This window comes from Lacerta agilis, chromosome 15, assembly GCF_009819535.1.
Source record: "Lacerta agilis isolate rLacAgi1 chromosome 15, rLacAgi1.pri, whole genome shotgun sequence".
Taxonomy (NCBI): Eukaryota; Metazoa; Chordata; class Lepidosauria; order Squamata; family Lacertidae; genus Lacerta; species Lacerta agilis.
In genome coordinates, this window is record NC_046326.1 from 40,787,019 (window position 1) to 40,807,787 (window position 20,769).

The window sequence follows — 20,769 nt, forward strand, 5'->3', positions numbered from 1 at the left end:
CTGCCTGTTTCTCCGTTCTTAACTCTAAGTATTCCAGTAAGTTTATGATGTTTCTTATATTAGAGTAAATATGCCTCCCTGGTAAAAAACCAGCTTGGTTCTCGTGGATAATTGACTGGAGTATTTTTTTTGATCTTTCTGCTAAGATCTTAGCAAACAGTTTATAATCATTATTCAACAGGGCAATCGGTCTGTAGTTATTCATCATTTCCAGATCTCCTCCTTGCTTGGGGATAAGGGTTATGTAACTGTGTCTCCATGATTCTGGCATTACTCCCTCTCTCAATATATTATTCATGACGTTTTTTAGGGGTTCCGAAAGGATGACCTCAAGTTTTTTATATAATGCCGATAGACCATCCGGTCCCGGGGTCTTTCCTGGTTTTGCTTCCTTAATCGCAACTTGGAGTTCATCAGATGTTATCGGGGTGTTTAAACTCTCTCTTTGTTCTTTAGAAATCTTTGGGAGGCAGTTTTGTTTTAAATACTCCTTTATCTCCATTCTGGTCTCATTTCCCTCACTATAAAGTTTTCTGTAGAAATTTTCAAACCTTTTTTCTATCTCCTTCGGGTCAGTTATTATTTCCCCATCTACGTTAATTCTATTTATAATTTTCTCTGCCTCTCGTTTTTTTAGTTGCCAGGCGAGCAACCTCCCTGGTTTGTTAGCTTGTTCGAAATTTTTTTGCTTTAAATATCTTAATTTCCACTCCAGCTCTTCGTTAACTATCATTGCGTATTGTGAGTGTAGAATTTTAATGTCCCTCTTGATCTCTGCATTGTCCGGTGTCTTACATAATTCCTTCTCCTTTTTCCTAATGCTCTCTAGTATCTCTTGCTGTTTCTTATCTTTAAGTTTCTTTTGTATTATGCTTTGTTGGATGATGATCGGACATAGGTAGCTGGCTTTTGTATTAATGGGTAAAATAGCCTTTGCTTTCCTCCTCCCTCTTTATTTGATTTGACAGAGACGGCTGACGTATGGACAGGCAGGCGAGTCGTGTCTGCATGTGGACTAGTAACTTTTATTTTGCAAGGCCGTGACAGCGTGCATTTACCCAACATCAGCACAAAACACAGAGGTCTGTATGTGGGTCGATTTTTGAACCCTCCGCGACCTTGGCCTCTCTCTGAGTGAATTGGCTTTCTGTGTCACGAGTAAAAGGGGCAGCGGGCAGGGAGAGAGAGAGAGGCAGGCCTGTACTCGGCACTGGAGAATTTAATTTCCACTGTGCCGAAATAGAAAGTGATTGCCCTCCCGCCCCAACTAACAAAGCAGAAAATCACACTCCTCTCCCTCAGTTTCCTGTAAGCTGGAGAAAACAGCTTTCTGGCAGCCATGGAGCTGTGAGCTTAGATAACAGGATGGCAGTGGTGCCTGGAGACAGAGCGATCCATTGGGTCTTTTAATGCAATCAAACCAATTAGAAAGCAGAGGATTCCATGGGAAATTGCTGGGGGGTTCCCTCTCCTCTGAGACACCTCCCCTTTTGCACTGTCCTTTTTTAGACATTTGCTTTGCTTACACCTGTGGTTTTGCTCCTTTCACCACCATAAATAAGTAAATCTAGGCCAGGGATCACCATCGGAGTGCCCTCCAGATGTTGCTGGACTCGACTTCCTATCAGCGTGGCCAGAGGTCAGGGGGTAATGGGGAGATACCACATTGCCTACACATGCATACACCCCAATCTAATGTAAACCAAGACTTTTTGCAGGGAGTGTGTCTGTTGGCTGCGGATGTGGATGGAAATGAATTTCAGGGGCTTATGGTCTCCCAGACGCAGCCTGTTCACCCCCACTCTCCCTCCTCCAGGCAGATTGCCAGTCCCTTACTGGAAGGTTTTAGCAGCAAAACAACTTGTTTTGGAACCTTAGTTTTGCCTGTGCTGCAGACACGGAGACACCTAGATTTGTTTTGTTGGGTTGCTTCTGCAAATTCCACTGGACTTCCAAAATCCCAGCTGGAAAACATTGAGCAAAGAAATGTGCTGGAGGATGAGAAGCATCCCTCCGTGGGGGAGTTCTACTATGAAGCTGAATGTTGGGAAGACCTGGGACAGAAAAAGGAAGGACTTCTTTCACACAGCACAAACTGTGCCTCGCCCACAAGAGGCAGTGACTGACGGCCACCAACTTGGATGGCTTTAAGAGAGGATTGGGCAGATTCACAGAGAAGGAGGCTATCAGTGTTTTACTAGCCGCAATGGCTGTGCTCTCTCCTCCACTGTCAGAGGCAGCATGCCTGCAGCACGCTCTCAACATTTGAAATGTGCCCACCGGTTCCAAAAAGTTGGCAACCCCTGTACTAGAATTTTGGGATGGAGTGAAATTCTTTGGCAGTAGTTTTTAGAGTTGACCCCAAAAGAAGGTCTCCTTTTTGCCAATTCACTGCAGTTGATGGTCTCTGACTTAGATTCTTTTTGAAGTGAGGGGTGCTAGTCAAATTCATGGTCTGTTGATGGGTGAGTTTTTTTAAAAGCTGAACTTCCATGTTCTGAAGCAGTCTATCTAGCTTCCTGGATTCCTTGTGGCTGGGTATAATCTGGCAGGGCTCTTCTTATGTCAGTTCTCAAGCGAGGAACTGGAACGTTGTACATGGGTGTCATGGTAGACCTCTGGGTCCCCTTTCCTGCTTTCAGGCTGTAGCAGATTTCAGGGCTACCGTTCTTGCAGTCATTGTGTGCATAAACATTTTGATGAACTCAATCAGAAAGAAAGATAGAACTGGAAAGACAGCAGAGGGGATGAGAGAGAGAGAGAGAGAGACGTTTGGCTCGTTTATTTTTCCAAAAGCATTTATTGATCAAAGGTCAAGATGCACCCTTCACTTTTTAAATAAATAGTTTGGCTTCCGCACCCCCACCCCCCCAAGGAAGCAACACAAGATCTGCAAGGTCTTTGCAAAAACAGCAAAGTAGGCTTGGCCAAGCCATCTATGGGAGTTGTGTGTAGGTGCTTGGGGAGACGTGTCCCATGGAGACCCCACCTGGGCAGCCTGTTTAGTAGTACGTCTCCATCTCTACCCAACCCCCTGGGTTCTGACGGATGAGGTACTTCCGGACCTCGTCATAGACGAAGATCAGCACGCTGAAGGGCACCGCGCAGAGCCACCAGGAGACCCGCAGCGGGAACATCCTCAGTGCCACATCCATCCCGGGGCAGTACGACAGGAAGACGGCCAAGGTGGTCTCTTCCACGAGGCCGAAGATGAGGATCCTGTTCCGCATGCCCTGCTGGAAGAGGGAGAGCTTGCGTGTCTTGCAGATGATGAGGTCGGCCCACTGCACCACCACGATGCTGATGAAGAAGGCGGTGTGGCAGGTGTACTCCACCACTTTGCGCTGTGTGTACGTCCACTCCTGCCCATAGCTGTCTTCCAGGTCGTTCTTGGTCTTGTCATCCCATTGCAGGCGGATGCCCAGCAAGGTGAGAGGGAGGAAGCCGTTCTCCGCCATGATCACAAAGTAAGAGTAGAAGCCGGCGAGGGCCTGCATCATTCCAATCTGCCCGTACGCCATGCTGATGAGGCGCTGGTTCACCAGCTTGTCCTTCTTCGAGTCCCGCGGCTTCCTCTTCATGATGTCGCTCTCGGGGCCCTCGTAGGCCAGGGAGATGGCCGGAACCATGTCCGTGCCGAGGTCGATGCACAGGATGGTGATGGTCCCCAGAGGGAGAGGGATGTTGAAGATGATGAACAGCAGGAAGGGGGAGATCTCGGGGATGTTGCTGGTCAGGGTGTAGGCGATGGACTTCTTCAGGTTGTCAAAGATGAGGCGGCCTTCCTCCACACCCGTCACGATGGAGGCGAAGTTGTCGTCGAGGAGGATCATGTCCGCGGCCTGCTTGGAGACGTCAGAGCCGGCGATGCCCATGGCGATGCCGATGTCGGCCTTCTTCAAGGCAGGCGAGTCGTTCACCCCCCCCCGTCCCCGCACCACGATGGCCCCCTGCCTCTGGCACCCTTCCACGATGATCAGCTTCTGCTGTGGGGAGGTCCGGGCAAAGACAATCTCGGCGTGGTTCCTGAGGATGTTGTCCAGGTCCGCAGAGGTCATGTCCTTGAGGTCAGTGCCGTGGATGACGCAGGCTTTTGCATCCCTGGGGTTGACTTCGCAGACGGGGATGTTGAGCCGTGCGGCTATGTCCTCCACGGTCTCGCTTGTCTCGGAGATGATGCCTACGCCCCTGGCGATGGCCTTGGCCGTGATCGGGTGGTCTCCTGTCACCATGATCACCTTGATGCCGGCACTCCGGCACTTCCCCACGGCATCTGGCACAGCGGCACGGGGCGGGTCAATCATGGAGATGAGCCCCACGAAGCAGAGCTTATTGATGGGAAAGTTGACCTTCTCTGCGTCAAACTTGAAATTCCTGGGAAACTGGCGCTCGGGGAGGTAGCAGTGACAGAAGCCCAGCACTCTCTCGCCCAGTCCGCCCAGGTCATCGTAGGCTTTCTGGAACTCCCCTTGCATCTTCTTGTCCATGTTCACCTCCTTCCCTTGGATCATAATGGTGGAGCAGCAGTCCAGGATCCTTTCGGGAGCTCCCTTCATCACCAGGATGTGGCCCTTGGGCTTGTCTTCAGCTTCGTGGATGGACAGCTGGTATTTGTTTGTGGAGTTGAAGGGGATCTCCACCACTTTGGGATTCTTCTCCCGCATGTTTGCCACGGACCCAGAGGACATCTCTATGCATTTCAGGAGCGCAGACTCGGAAGCATCCCCAGTCGTCTCCCTCTTGGCGATGGGGACTGCCTCCTGGCCCACTTTGAAGTCCGCTCTGTTGCACAGGCCCGCGATACGAGCCAGGGCTGCCCATGTTGGGGAGCGCTTGTTTAACATGGCCCCGGCCTGCTCCTCAGTGGTGTCCGCATCGTGGATCTGGTTGTCCATCCACATGTGGGAGACGGTCATGCGGTTCTGGGTCAGGGTGCCCGTCTTGTCCGAGCAGATGGTGGAGGTGGAGCCCAGCGTCTCCACGGCCTCCAGGTTCTTCACGAGGCAGTTCTTGCGGGCCATTCGCTTGGCGGTCAGGGTGAGGCACACCGTGACTGTGGCCAGCAGCCCTTCAGGCACGTTGGCCACGATGATGCCAATCAGGAAGATGACGGCATGCAGCCAGGTGTAGCCGAGGAAAATGGAGAGGCCGAAGAAGGTCACACCCAGGAAGACAGCCACAGCCGTGATGATGTGGATGAAATGGGCTATTTCCCTGGCAATGGGGGTGGGGCCTTCCTCCAGGCCGGAAGCCAGGGAAGCGATGCGGCCCATCACCGTGTGGTCCCCCGTCAGGATGACGACGCCACGGGCCGTGCCTTCCACGCAGTTGGTGGAGAAGAAGCAGATGTTGCGAGTCTCCAGCGGGTTGTCATTGGTGAAGTCTGGGGAGCGGCTCTGCGGCTCCGACTCGCCCGTTAAGGAGGAGTTGTCCACCTTGCAGCTGCTGGCGGAGATGATTCGCAAATCGGCGGGGATCCGGTCTCCGCCTTTGATCTCCACCAGGTCCCCCCTCACCACATCCTCAACGGTGATCTGCATCTTCTTCCCATCACGGATCACGAGGGCCTGCTGGGGCACCATGTGCTTGAAGGAGTCCATGATCTTGGAGCTCTTGGCCTCCTGGTAGTAGGAGAAGCAGCCCGTCACAATGACCACGGCCGCCAGCACGACTCCCAGGTAGAGGTTGTCCTTGAGCGCAAAGGGCTCCATAAGGACCTGGATGCCGTAGGCCAAGAAGCAGAGAATGGACCCGAGCCACAGCAGCATGGAGAAGCCACCAAACAGCTGCCGGCAGAACTTCACCCACTCTGGGGTGGTGGGGGGGGCGTCAAGCTATTTGGCCCCTCCTCAGCAAGGATCTTCGCGGCATGGGCGCTGGTCAGACCCTGGCTGAGGTCCACCCCATACTTTCTGCTGATTTCCTCTAGGGTCAGCTTGTGGTCATCAAGTTCCACTTCCTTTTCAGGTCTTCCAGCTTAGGTTTCACATTCTTGCCCTTTGGCTTCCCCATGACGGATGTGGGACACCCCTCTTCTCACCCTGTCCCTCAAGCTCCCCACTCTCAGTATCGTGCGGCACTGCTCTGGTGGGGCGGGGGGTTAAGGGAAGGAAGGGGGAAGGAAGGGGACCCAGATCCCCAGGAGCTCCACCCCTCCACTAGCACAGCCAAGAGAAAGGATGGATTGGCCCCAAGGCCACCTGTTAAAGGAACAGCCCTACCCACCTTTCCAACAGAGGGAGAAAAGGAGAAGTGAGGCCACGCCCCCTAACCACCAACCAACAAAGCTTCTGTGTCCTAGCAGCCATGGCCCCGCCCCTTGTGACCAAGGACACACCCACTCCCCTGGCATTGTTGCATCATGCAAGTCCCAGCTCTTAGCAGCTGGCAACGAACCCCTGTCGATGGTGATGTCACACTGCCCTAGCAACAAGCGAAGGTCCTGCTGTTTAATAGCAACCCAGGCCCTCCCGCATCTGTTGCTGCTGTAAGGCCCAGCCCACAAAGATGGTGTCAATGGCCAGTGGCATCTCCAGGCACGGCTGGGGTAAACCCCTTGTCTGAAGCCCTGGAGAGCTGCTGCCAGCCAGCGTAGGCAGTATTGAGCTGAATGGACATCGATGATCTAGCTTGGCAGAAGCCAGTTTCATAAGTTCCTATTTAAACCAGCCCTTCATTCAGAACCACAAGGACTGAAATTATACAATCAGGGGAATCATAGAATTGTAGAACCTTTGCTTTAAAACCTCTAAAGAAAGAGTGTCTAGCATCTCCTGAAGGAGGAGTCTGTTCCACAATCGAAGGGCTCTTACTATCAGAAAGTTATTCCTGATGCTCGTTCGGAACCTGCTTTCTTGCAACTTGAAGCCATTGGTTCCTACCCCCAGAACAGGAGCAAGCAAGGCTTATTTTTAGGGGTTCAGCAGTAGAAGACCTGCTTGGCATGCGGCAGGTCCCTGGTGGAATCCCACGTGTCTCTAGGTACAGCTGGGGAAAATCCAGAGAACTGCTGCCGGCCAGAGTATACAGTATTGAGTGAGGTGGATCCAGTGGTCTGACTTGGTAACAGGCTTCTTGGGCTTCTATTTTTGGTCACCTTTACTAAACCCAGAAAAAAGGATGCGGGTGGCGCTGTGGGTTAAACCACTGAGCCTAGGGCTTGCTGATCAGAAGGTTGGCGGTTCGAATCCCCACGACGGGGTGAGCTCCCGTTGCTCGGTCCCAGCTCCTGCCCACCTAGCAGTTCAAAAGCACGTCAAAGTGCAAGTAGGTAAATAGGTACCGCTCTGGCAGAAAGGTAAACGCCGTTTCCGTGCACTGCTCTGGTTCGCCAGAAGTGGCTAAGTCATGCCGGCCACATGACCCGGAAGCTGTACGCCGGCTCCCTCGGCCAGTAACGCGAGATGAGCGCCGCAACCCCAGAGTCGGACACGACTGGACCTAACAGTCAGGGGTCCCTTTACCTTTACCTTACTAAACCCAGAAGCAGCCAGATATGCTTCAGAAATCACTGTCTGGGCGTGGGAGATTCTCCCACGTTTCCCCTTTGATTGTCTTTTCCTTGAAAAAACACACAAAAACCCCTTATTTTGTTCCTTCCCTCTTCGAAGCGAACAGCCCCCAAAGAATGAAGCATTCCTTCCCTGACAGCGCCAGGACCCCTAAATAAACCTCCCTGTCACCCTGGACACGCATCCCTTCCCGACTCAATTAAAATTCAGCCTTTGCGCTGTGATATGCGATGCAGCCTGAGCCGCCAGCAACCCTTCTCTCTCCCACCTCTGCTGCCAGGCTGTTTGGGGATGCAGCGAACGTTGGGGTTGGTGAATGAGAGTGTCAGGCGGGTCAAGAGGCGAGACGGACACCCCGTCCTGCAGAGCCAAGCGCTTATTGTTTGGTCGCCGCTGGGCTTTCTCTTGCCGTGTGAAAAATGTGCCATACTGCCATAGCAACCACAGAGGGGGACGCGCCTGTCCTGTCCAGAATAAGACCTCTTCCTTCCAGCTTTTGTCTTTTAAAAAAAGAACACTTTCTTCCTCCTCCTCCTCCTTTTTAATGTTTCAAACTTCTGTCTCCCCACCACAACCAGTGGAAATGGTGCCAAAAAATTATATTGGGAAGGGTGTTTTGGAAAAGGATTTGGTGGCAAATAGGACCTGCATGTTGCTGTTTAAGGGTTCACAGCTCCCAAAATCTGGTCTGTTTTTGGCTCTCAAATAGTAATCAGTTTTCAACACACACACACATCCCTTTGATAGATGGTTGCTTCTGGTATAAATAAGTGAAAACAATAAAAAGTGTGTGGGGGGGGGGGGAGAGAATGGCATCATTATCCACCATTCTCATTCCATTTACATCCTACCTCTCCTGCAAGGAGCTCAAAGTGGCAAACGTGGTTCTCCCCTTTGCCGTTTCGTCCTCACAACAGCCCTGCAAGGTAGTTCAGGCTGTGACTGGCTCATAGTCACCCAGGGAGCTTCAAAGCTTGAGTCAGGATTAGAATGGGCTGACTAGTGGGGTTATAAGTCCCTTAGCCTGTTCAAACAGCTCCCTCACAAGCTCAGAATAGAGGGGGCCCTGCTCAGACACAGGTTCCATATCTCTCTGCCTGGCCCTCTGGATTCTCCTCGGGCCATATTCTGCACCCTCCGTGGAGTGCTTTTTCCTGGATGGAAATGTGTCATTGAATGGTGGCACATGGCTCGTGCTTGCCTGGATGGATGGATGGTGTGTGTGTGTGTGTGTGTGTAAAGTGCCATCTTTTGCATGCAAAGGTAGAAATTGGGCCCTGCCCACAACGGGCATTCAGCCTCCAGAAGGTTGCCTCTGATGCAGTGGGGCCCATGGGCTCACAAAATGTTCCCTACCCCTGTTGCAGAGCTCTCTTGTTCAGATGGTGAACCTTTCAAGGGCGTTCCAATCCGGGTGTGTGTGGTGTGTGTGGAGAAACAGATTCTATAAGCATAGAGATGAAAGGCATAACTTACCCAGAAAAACACAAATGTTTAGCTGTTTTCCCCAAAGGACAGGAAAAATCGATTGGCAATTAACAGGGTCAGGACCTCGCTTGAGGAATGCTATTTTTATTAGCTAACCTTCATTTTTCAAGCACCCCACAAACCCCATCACTCCCCTTGTTTAGTGAGTTGAAAATTGCCTCCAAATGTTTGCTTCAGCACCATAGTCTCCTATCTATTCTAGGCAGTCCAGGAGCTGTCCGTGGTGTTGAATGAAGGCTTAGAATCTTAGATCCAGTTACAGGTGGGTAGCCGTGTTGGTCTGCCATAGTCAAAACAAAATCGAAAATTCTTTCTAGTAGCACCTTAGAGACCAACTGAGTTTGTTCCTGGTATGAGCTTTCGTGTATCTGAAGAAGTGTGCATGCACACGAAAGCTCATACCAGGAACAAACTCAGTTGGTCTCTAAGGTGCTACTAGAAAGAATTTAGAATCTTAGAATCAGAGATTTTGAAGGGACCTCTAGAATAATGTAGCTTTATCCCCTGCAATGCAGGAATCTCAACTAAAGCATCTATGACAGATGGCCATACTACCTCTGCTTGAAAACCTCTAAGGAAGGAGAGTCCGCAACCTCCCAAGGGAGTCCGTTCCACTGTAGAACAGCTCTTACTGTCAGAAAGTTCTTCCTGATGTTTAGTCGGAATCTCCTTTCTTGTCACTTGAAGCCGTTGCTTTAGGTCCTAACTTCTGGAGCAAGAGAAAACAAGCTTGCACCACCTTCCGCGTGACAGCGCTTTAGATATTGGAAGATAACTAACATACCTCTCGGCTCACTCTCCTCTTTTCCAGGCTCAATGTACCCAGATCCCTCAAGGCCTAGTTTCAAGACCCTTCATCATCTTGGTTGCCCTCCTCTGCATGTGTTCCAGCTTGTAAACTTGGGGCAGTGTTAGAAACTGTCAAAGCCCAGATGAAAATGGAATTGCAGGTTGCTTCTGGATCACGTCAAAGGGGCAGCAACCTGTCCTCACAGTGGCCAAGTAGACGCCCCAATGGGAAGCCCCAAAGTAGAACCTGAATGACAGCCACTCTCCCCAGTTCGCTAGCAACTGGCATTCAGAGGCATCCCACTGCAGTTTTATGGGGTTGTGGGTCATCACGACTAGTGATGTGAGGTTGAGAATATTCTCCGGAGAATATTCTCAAGAATTTAACATCACTAATCTAATCACGACCCCCTTGAATTGAGCCTTGGCAGTCATAGCAAGCCAGCCCAGGGTTTGGGTCTGTACTTGAGTAGGCCTCTTGAAATTAACATACGTTACAGTCATAGGCACCTTAATTTCACTGAGTCTTCTCTTGAGTAGAACGTAGCTGCCAACAAGCACAGAAATTTAGATGATGGTGCGGTTGAATTAGGAAACATTTTCTTAACCAGATTCCATTATTTCTTAGAAACACCACAGACTCGTTATCATTCAAACGATGTACGGGAGCGGTAAGGATTTCTTTAAAGAACAACAGAGGATTTTTATCATCTGCTTAGAGGCGTTCAAAAGCCTAAATCAGCAGAATAATAAGCCAAGCAGATGCGATGGCGATACCTTGCTAAGGACTGTTAGAAAAATCTTTCTTGGAAATGTGGGCTTGAAAAAACAATAGTCTGCTGCTGATCTAACTAATGTGTGCTTGAGAACCCATTTAATATTTTTTCATTAAAGATCTCCCAGCTCACCTTTGAACAAGTCTTTGGCAAAAAGAAAAAGAAAAAGGATAAATGTTTCCTGCCTGGAGATCTATAAAACAAAGCGAATAATAACTCTGTCCTTGAGATCAACTTCTTCTTTCAGAGATAAGGTGGTGATTAATTGAAATTTTGTTCCCATCAGAGGTGGCTGTGTGTGTGTGTGTGAATAAATAAATGAATGGTCGAGGCTCCCAGCCTTCTGTGGCATCTTGCTGTAAATATTTCTCCTCCGGTGATGGAAAAAGAATCCGTTCCTGGCCGTCTGAAAGTGAAGATACTAAGAGACAACCTGATGGCCCTTTAAGGCAGGGCTGTGGAACCACCAAGGGCCACATTGACTTGTGCAGAACCTTCCAGGGGCCATAGGAGGAACGCCCTGCTTGTGGACTTGCCAGTGGCATAGGATTGGCTGCTGTAGAAAGCTGGATGGTGGATTAGCTCGGGGATGGGGAACCGGTGGCCCTGGTGGACTACAACTCCCATCATCCCTGACATTTGGCAATGCTGGCTTATGGGAAGTATAGTCCAAGCATATCAGGAGGGCCACATTTTCCCTATTCCTGGACTAGACAGAGCTTGGGTCTGATTCAGCAGGGTTCTTGCCGTGTCCTTATTTTTTATAGTCCTATATAGCCATGTTTGCCAAGATCCTCCTTGTTTTAGTTGAAGGCACACTGCCTTAAGTTCATCCATCGAGTAATGCAAACGATGTTAAAAGGGCAAATTGGCTTGGTGGAAGAGAAGCATCTTAATAAAAGTGACTGATTCTCCCCGCCTGCCCCCAACCCCCTGCCCGCCGTTGAGAAGATGTATGAACCCATCTTGCTGAACTCATCAAATCCTTCCCCTCGTGTGGCAGGCGCTTGACCCCCTCTCAGAACAATTCAAACAAGAGGCTGGGTGATGGGCGAGACTTCACTTGGGAAAAGGCCAACGTCATATATCACCGGGGGGTGGGGTGGGGGTGGGCTGAGCAACAGAGCCAGCAAGATTGTAGTTCCGTGAAGCTTTTACACAGCCTTGGCACAAGCGAGTTTTGAACCCAGGACCTTGGCTCCATAGCCAGGAATACTACGCGCATTTAGAGCAGGCGTTGCCAGGTCCTGATGGGAATGGATCAGGCCGAAGGCCTATTTAGACCGGTGCCGTGTTCACACAGTGACCAACCAGAAGCAGACTCTGAGCACAGCAGCACTCTCGCAGCCTGAGATTCCCAGCAACTATTCAGACTCAGGAGCTCGGCAGCTTTTATAGAACCAGGTGGAACCCTACCGGTCCTTTTATTGTCACTTGTTCTCCGCTGAGTTGGAAGCCGCAATCCTGCCATTCCTGGTGGGGGTGCAACAGAGTGCTAGTCTGCAGTTCCTTCTCCCCCACAAGCCTCCAATCTGGTTCAGGCCAACAACCAGTCTAGCTCAGCATCCTGCTCTCACAGGGACCAGCCAGTTGCCCCACTGGCCAGCCCGCAAGCAGGGGGGAAAGCACAGCAGAAACTCTCACAGCTTGTGATTCCCAGCAACCGGTATTTAGAGGCACACCGTCTCCAGCCATGGGGGAAGAATATAGCCGTTGGGGCTAGTAGCCATTGGGATACCTCCATGAAATTTGTCTAATCCTCTTTTAAAGCTACCCGGGTTTGGCCAAGTGCAGATTCGGCCGGGCAGAGAGAACCGTTGTTTGCTAAAGGCCACAGCAGAGGCCAGGCTCTGGGTGTTTTAGCCATTGTTGCTTATTGATTTTTGATGGTTCCGTGTATATTGTGAACCACCATGAGTTTTATGTGATAAATAAAAGGTAAGCCTTTAAAATAATAAATGGAATTGGAGACATCTCACCCTCCCCTAACCAAAAGCTGCCTGCCCAGAAGCTTTTCCAACTCGCCGCCCCCCCCCTTCTCCAATGCAAATAACATTTGCAAGTAAGGGTTGCACACTCTTAAATCTTTGGTTTTGTGGTCTGCCGTATGGCTAGAATGGGGCTACAAATGGCTGTGGGCGGGAGGGGGGGGGGCTGAGAGAAAACTGGAAGATGGGGGAGACACTTCAGAGAGGATAATTATTTCCTGTGCTGATTTACAGCTTGTTGGAAGCAGAAGTGTGGAATGGACTAGGGGGGATGTGATGGGGGGGGGAAACCATGGTCTTCTGAATGGTGACAGGACTTGGGAGCGAGTCTGATGAATGGGAAGCTCTGTTTTTGACCTCCACATAAGAGTCTTTATTAGCAGCCTGTAGTGGAGGGAGGGGTCTCGGTCTCTTACTGTTAGAAATACACGCACAGCCCTGTGTCCCAGGTATAAATGGTAAGCAAACCTCCCTGCTCCTTCCTGGATCGCTGCCTTGTCGTGGCGAAGGGGCTTGAATTACTCAGGGAAGCTATGGACAGGTCAAGATGGACAGGTCATAGTGGAGAGTTTGGACCAAACGTGATCCACCTGGAGGAGGAACTGGCAAGCCGCTCCAGTATCCCTGCCAAGAAAATTCCATGGACAAAGACAACAGGCATATAAAAGATATGACGCTGGAAGATGAGCCCCTCAGGTCAGGAGGCGTCCAACATGCTACTGGGGAAGAGCGGAGGACAAGTACAAGTAGATTCAGAGCTGATGAAGCGGCTGGGCCAAAGCCGAAAGGACGCTCAGTTGCTGATATGCCTGGAAGCGAAAGGAAAGTCCAATGCTGTAAAGAAAAGTATTGCATAGGAACCTGGAAAGATGGAGGGCACGAGGAGAAGGGGACGACAGAGGATGGATGGTTGGACAGTGTTCTCGAAGCTACTAACATGAGTTTGGCCAAACTGCGAGAGGCAGTGAAGGATAGGCGTGCCTGGCGTGCTCTGGTCCATGGGGTCACGAAGAGTCGGACACGACTGAATGACTGAACAACAACAAAACCTCCCTGAATTTTAGTTAGGAGCTTAGCTGCTTGGACACATTAGGCACTGTTGTTTTAAGGACATGTTTACAGTTATTATAGAATCATAGAGTGGAGCAATGCAATCGACTGTATTTTTTGGGGAAATGGTTTCTCCGTTTGTTCTCTGTGTGTTTGGATGCCTCTTGAGATAGCACTGCCATCTTTGTTGATATTTGGACGCCGGGCGCCATTTTGAAGCAAGATGATGGACCGCAACTTGATTTTCCTGTGACCCCACCCAGTTTTGTGTGCGACAGGTCCAAACTCACAAATTACACAATATTTATGGTTTCTCAAAAAAAATCCCAGGCAGTGCTGGGCATTCCCTGCTAGTTAATAATAATAATAATAATATAATAATAATAATAATAATAATAATCCAAATTTATATCACTCCCTTACAAAGAAGTTATATGGTAGCTATCCAAACAAAGTGCTATTCTGTGCCCACTTTCAGACTAGGATTGGAGGAGGAGTTCTGATCCAATTTGCATTTAAAGTTGAACCTCCTAACAATACATGAACTGAAGCGTAGAGACATATTTCAAAAACCCACAGTTCTCTGACCAAGTAATGGGTGCAAGAGTAAATATATTAGGGTGTGTGTGTGTGTAAAAAGCAAATATTAGTGGAGGCTGCAGACAAATATTAGGGGGAAATGTTTATATTAGGCAAAATGTCATACAAGAATGTGTCTATTAGGGAAAATTTGAACTAAAATGCTGCTAGATTTTCACGAGGAGGTTCCCCCTCCCCCAATGCCAACTGATCTGGAAATGTGGCAAATGGAATTTAAGATTGGAGTGGGGCGTGGGGAATCCCCTGCAACAAATGTTTGTGTGTGGACAAGGAATAGTTTTGTTGTTTTTTTCCCGGGGAGAGGGCAGCCATCGTAGAGGCCCCTCCGCCGTGGACCAAGGAGAGCACTGCCTGCCTCTTGGGCGAAGCCTTTCCTATTGGTTCTGCGAACCGCTGCCTTTTTTTTTAAGCAGAGACACACACACACACCCCAAGGAGAAGAGAGAGGAGCTAGAGGACAGACTCTTCCGTCCTGATGCAAATGCATCAAGATGGTTTTCGAAGAACGCTGGGATTTTGCCAGCTGTTGCAACCTAAATTAAGCCAAAAATAGCCGCTCCTTGCTGGAGAGAGGGTGAGAAAGAGGAAAACAGCTCTTCCCCCGGCACCTGGCATTGTGGGCAGCTGCAGATTTTTATTACAGCGAGACTGGGGAGGTTGTCTGGTGCCTGCCAAGCCTTCGGAGTTTGGGATTGTAGGTACTGCTGGCATCTATCCCACCTGCTTTGACCTCTCGGCGATTTCAACCATGGCTATCTGTCCCGGCTCCTCAACAGCTTTGCTTCCCCACAGGGCCATCTAATAATCAGTTCTGGCTCTTTAGTTTTGTGGCATGCCAGCCTCGGTTGGCCCCTTTAACCTGGAAGAGGGAGAACACGGAAACCGAGAGTCCCCTCCCGCTGCATCTGATCGCCTTGGGTGCAGTCTTGGCAAAAGGGAGCGTGGCATCGCCTCTGCTGCGCTTGGCGAATGTCATAGAATCATTGAATCGTAGAGTTGGAAGGGAACCCAGGGGTCATCTAGTCCAACCCCCTGCAATGCAAGAATCTCAGCTAAAGCATCCATGGCAGAGGGCCATCCAACCTCTGCTTAAAAGCCTCTAAGGAAGGAGGTAGAAACTTTGCCATTTTCTGGGGGGCGGGGGGAATCTTCAGGCCCTGGTACCAAACGTGCCCCTCCAGCTTTCTCTGTCTGGACCTTGGCACTTTCCCCAGGCCACATACCATGTGGCCCTCAGATGGTTGCCCAGAAAGGAATATGGCCCTCAGGTTAAAAAATGGTTCCCCATCCCTGATCTAAGGTATTGTCTGTCTAAGCTAAAACTTTGCCTACTTGCTCATGGGGACGCCATAGTGCACTGCCCCAAATCTTGTTAGAGGTGCAGGACAAACCTTTACACTCCAGTTCCCCCCACCAGCCTTAGAAGGGAGAAGGCTGTCTCTTTTATAGTTCACACTTGTTTTATTAGGTTTTTTTAATTAAAGTTTTTCTTGGGTTACAAATAAACGGGGGAAAGTACACGGCGTCTCCGCTTTCTTTTTCTTTTAAAAAAAATGTTTTTATTCGTTTTTCCAAATATACGCATATAACACAAACAATGAAGACAAACAAAATACACACAATTCTTACTTCACTTTCACTTTTTCCGTAAACATAGTTGGGTGGGCTTCCCCCAATCTCCCCTTTCTGGTTTTCATTGTCAATCCTCCTTAAGCAGTTTCCACATCCATTAATTTATCACATATTTTCCTTTATATACTAATTAATATCATTTTTGCTCTATATTCTGCTAGGAACCTCTAAACACTTCTCTAGAATTCCAGCAAAATCAAATATTAAAACGGCGTCTCCACTTTCAATTCATAGAGTCTTTTTCACAGTTTGTTTACATGTAGGGAGAGACGCTTTTGTCATACGACTAAGGGACAGAATGGGGGAGCGATGCCGGTTCCTGAACATTGAGACTACCGAGACCTGGGTGGTGCTGCCATCTAGAAACTTTAGGGTGAATTGCAGCTGTTTCATTTTAATCACGGTTATCCACAGCCTGCTAGCTTCTGGGTTACACTGCTGCTGTGTGTGTCATACTTGGGGCTGCCTCTGGAGACTTTCTGTACAAAAAACTGCAGCTGCTGGCTTAATAGGTTTGCCTCTGTGGATCTCATTTTCCCAGTTCTTAAGCAGCTCTTCTGACTTCACACAGCCCGTAGTTGAAATAATGGAATTGTTCAGTCGTTCAGTCGTGTCCGACTCTTCGTGACCCCATGGACCAGAGCACGCCAGGCACGCCTATCCTTCACTGCCTCTCGCAGTTTGGCCAAACTCATGCTAGTCGCTTCAAGAACACTGTCCAACCATCTCATCCTCTGCCGTCCCCTTCTCCTTGTGCCCTCCATCTTCCCCTACATCAGGGTCTTTTCCAGGGAGTCTTCTCTTCTCATGAGGTGGCCAAAGTACTGGAGCCTCAACTTCAGGATCTGTCCTTCTAGTGAGCACTCAGGGCTGATTTCTTTGAGAATGGATAGGTTTGATCTTCTTGCAGTCCATGGGACTCTCAAGAGTCTCCTCCAGCACCATAGTTCAAAAGCATCAATTCTTCGGCGATCAGCCTTCTTGATGGTCCAGCTCTCACTTCCGTACATTACTAGCTTTAACTATACGGACCTTTGTCGGCAAGGTGATGTCTTTGCTTTTTAAGATGCTGTCTAGGTTTGTCATAATAATGGAATTAGATGGGTTTAAAATGGGACTAGGCAGATAAGGCTACTGAAGGCTTCTAGCCACCCATGATGGCTGTGGGCTACTTTCTGTGTCAGATAAGGATGTCTCTGAATACCAGTCTCTGGGGGTCACGAAAGGAAGAGGACTGTGACTTCCCGGAGGCATCCGTTTGAGTGCTGGACTTAATAGGCCCTTTGGGGTGTTAATTATGGTGGGTTCGTTTCTTTCAATGGTCTGAGAGAATGTAGCTGGAGACAACCTGTATTTATATCCCACTTTCCTCCAAGGAACTGAAGGTGGCATCTGCAGCCCTCCTCTCCATTACCCTCCCAACAACCCTACGAGTTAGCTTAGCCCAAGAGAGTAGCCCCCAAGGTCACCCAGTGAGCTTTGTGGCCAAGTGGGGGACTTGAACCCTGGTCTCCGATGTCCTAGTCTGGTACTAAATGCCGCACACACACACACTGTCCTATTTGTCGTTGTTTAAACCTTTTCCACTCTTGAATAGTACATAAAGAGTTGAGGGAGGAAGTTGAGACAGTGCCACCCTTCCCCACTTCCTCTTTCAGCTCTATGTTCTTTTCCAGGCTCAGATTAATTCTACAGGGCTCAGGGTTTGCTCATATCTTGCAAAGTGTGTGCACGTGGGCTTTTTCTGTCTCCAGGCCAGGGTGCGAGGGGGTGGGTGGGGGCAGATCTGGATGAAGTGGGGGCAAGAAGTGAACCCTCTCCTGGTTGAGGAGAAGGCAGAGCATCCCTGCAGGTCTTTTTTCTGGATTTCAACTGTGGTGTGAAATGGGTGTTTTATGGGCAGGTTATAAATCCTCCAGAAGAAGGTTTTATATAGCGGAGAGCATCCGCTACTGTAGAGCACAGGTAACACAAGCCAGTAAACCACAGCCCCGGGGAAGCGAAACCCCCCGCTCCCTGGAAGCCAGGCAGATTAGAAAGCAGAAATAAAAGGTGACCTTCTGTTAAATTGATGCTTGTGGTCTCGGCCATAAACCATCTCGCTAGCTGACAATGACTTTTCTGGCGAAGGACTCTGAGTGAGGATTCTTAATGGGTTACTGGTGTCAGGATGGAAGGCGTGTGGAGGCGGTGCAGCAAAATAAATGAACGGTCCTGAGCCGGGCGACTGCGGGAGGTCGCAAAACTGCCCTAACCGAGGTGAGCCGTAACTTTGCGGGGCTCAGAGGGATGTCGTGGCGGAGGGTGAGAGGTGTCTGGCAAAGGAGCGCACCACCATTTATCAGATTGCCCCCTCACTGTCGCCATCCTTACCTGTGGACCTTCACTCGCCACTGTCTGCCGCTCCTGGCTCCTCAGAATGTGAAAAAAGGCAGCCTGGCCTGCTGGATCAGGCCTGGGGATCTGGCCTCAGCATCTGTTCTTACAGGGGCCAACCAGGCCCACAAGCAGGGCTGAGTACCACAGCAGCGCTCTCCCCACTTGGGATTCGGCCGGCATTCGGAGGCATATACTGCCCCCCGACAACGAAAGGAGAGCATAGCCATCGTGGTAGCCTGATCATGAGTTTGCCTAATTCCTCTTTCATGCTGTACAGCTTGGTGGCTGTCACTGCGGTCTGGTGGGAGAGAGTTCCATAGTTTAACTCTGTGACTGCAGGAAGAAGTTCTTCCTTCTATCTCTCCCTGGATGCCACGACTCCCATGTGTTGCGACAGAAGGAGAAAAGCTTTCTCTGTCCACTTTCTTCGTGACCAGGAATCATTTATAACTTCTATCATGTTGCCTCTTTCTCTCCAAAATGCTGCAACCTCCCCACGTAGCGGTTTCGCTCCACGCCACCCACCCACCCCGATTTAGTATCTAGCATTATGAGAGAGAGGTGGGAAAATGTCTTCCACTCTGCAACTCTGCAAATTGAGCCTGCACAGGGCTAGGGAACTTCTGAGGGCCTCGTTCCGGCAGTGGGCAAAGCAAAGCAAAGGATGCAAATTTGCTTTGTATGTTAGTCCATAGCAACTGATAGTTACACCTGAAGCTTTTTCTCCTTTCAGCGTCGTTCTGAAACTAAGTTGAGCAATGAGTTGTCCACGCAGCTGCTCTTAACAAGATCCCTGTTATTTTGTGGACTCCCCTGGCGTGTGACTCCGCTGACGAAGCGCTATTAAGCGGTCATTAGTAGCGCGTGTCTGAAAACGTGGCTTTCACCGCCAACAACGGTTTTGTTGAGTGTTCTGGGGCTCGGTGACAGGAGAAAGCCACGGTTCGTGCGATGGGAGCTTAATGGGTTTATTTTCCTACTTGCTTGAGGTGGGTATTAAAGCTGACAGCCACTTATTAGCTTATTTGATGTTTGGATAAATCCTATTCTAATATTCCCACACTGCCAAACAAAAACAAAACAAACCATAAAGGTTATCTGTGGACTGTTGTCAAGGATAGATTGCGCAGAATTGCTAAAAATTGGGTGCAGAAACAAAGTGAAAATTTTGGCACAACACTAAAAGTGTGTGTGTGTGTGTGTGTGTGTGTACTAATGCCATCTTCTCCTTCTCTGCCTTTTCTCCTGCTAGTGTTCATCAGGGATTCGGGCTCCTCGTCTACCCCTTCGGCCTCGGTTCCACTGCCGTGCAGAGGCACTGCGAAAATTCAAGCATCTACTACGCTGGCGACTGCCAGATCGGATGGGGCTACATGCTGGCAATCGTGGGCGTCATGCTCTCTGTCTTTTTGCCATTCTTCGCAAATACGCCCGAAAGAGCACGCCTCCCCAACTCCGATACCCACAATTTTATAGTACTTTTCCAGTATCGAACATCCGGATTTTCCCACCTGAAATAGGCGGGCAGAATAAATATTAGGGCACTTCTGTTGAGCTTCATTGGTAAGAAATGAATTCGGGGGGCGGGAGCAGTAGAAATGACAGCAAGAAGCACTTGAATGACTACAAAAGACCCGAAAGTGCACTGATGAGTCTTCCATACACATGAGAAATGGACACTCTGGATCTGCATAAAGGTGCTCAGCAGTGGTTGGGTTGCCTTGGACATTTATAATGGCTAAATGCCTAAAAAAACCACCCAGTTTTTTATCCTCAAAAATCTCTGTCTACCTCCCAGTTTCTTTGTGTGTCTCAAAAACCTTTTTAAAGCCTCAATCCACTTTTTATATCTTGTTTCTTAAATATCTGGACTTTTTTGAACCTGCTTTTCAATTTCCCCCCCAGCCTGATCTGTGCTATTTTGTAAAGTAATATTATAAATGGCAACGAGTGTGTGTGTGGGGGGGGCGTTCCTTGGAAATGAGTTGAGTTGTAGCAAAAATTGTGTGCAGTTGACAAAAATTGTGTCTCTTTCCTCGCCCTCTGTGGCCGAATCGGTGCATGCCAGTCCTGAAAATGTACAGAGACACCTTTTTCTGAGATCAAAAGTGTAACTCTCTGAATGGCTGTTAAAACTTTGTTTTTTTCCTTTTTGGCTAGGTTAAAGAGGTGTTTTCTGTGCCTAAAAATTGGTGGCTAATATTTCAGGAAGAGCAGGGCAAGATTCTCAGCCTGGCTTAGAGGGCTCCTTCTTGCGTATCTTCACGATGAAATTATTTTTAAGAGCCTTTTGCTGTGGCGGCTTCTGAATATCTCATCATTAACTGTGACAACTGCTAACTTGGACTGGTTTTAAAGGGGGTTAGTCAATTCCACAGAGAATATAGATCTATCAGTGGTTTCAAGTCAAGATAGTTAAATACGATCCTCCACTGGCAGGAGCAGTTTACCTCAGAATACAGTTGGTGGGGAGAAAGCATGGGAGGGGGCTGTTGCCAACCCCCCCCGGCTTGTGGGCTTTCCAGAGGCATGTGATTGGCCCCTGAGAAATAGGTG

The 20,769-nt window shown here is 49.4% G+C and overlaps 1 protein-coding gene across 1 annotated transcript; it reads right to left on the reverse strand.

The window, feature by feature from the left end:
- Positions 1-3,002: 3,002 nt before the first annotated feature.
- Positions 3,003-5,957, reverse strand: LOC117060165 (sodium/potassium-transporting ATPase subunit alpha-2-like). The gene has a single exon (XM_033172332.1). The coding sequence runs from the start codon at positions 5,766-5,768 to the stop codon at positions 3,003-3,005; it is 2,766 nt and encodes a 921-aa protein (XP_033028223.1). The 5' UTR covers positions 5,769-5,957.
- Between the last annotated feature and the right edge of the window lie 14,812 nt (positions 5,958-20,769).

Excerpts from the sequence above, each read along its gene's own strand:
- LOC117060165 (XM_033172332.1), bottom strand. The coding sequence starts at position 5,768 with ATGCTGCTGTGGCTCGGGTCCATTCTCTGCTTCTTGGCCTACGGCATC.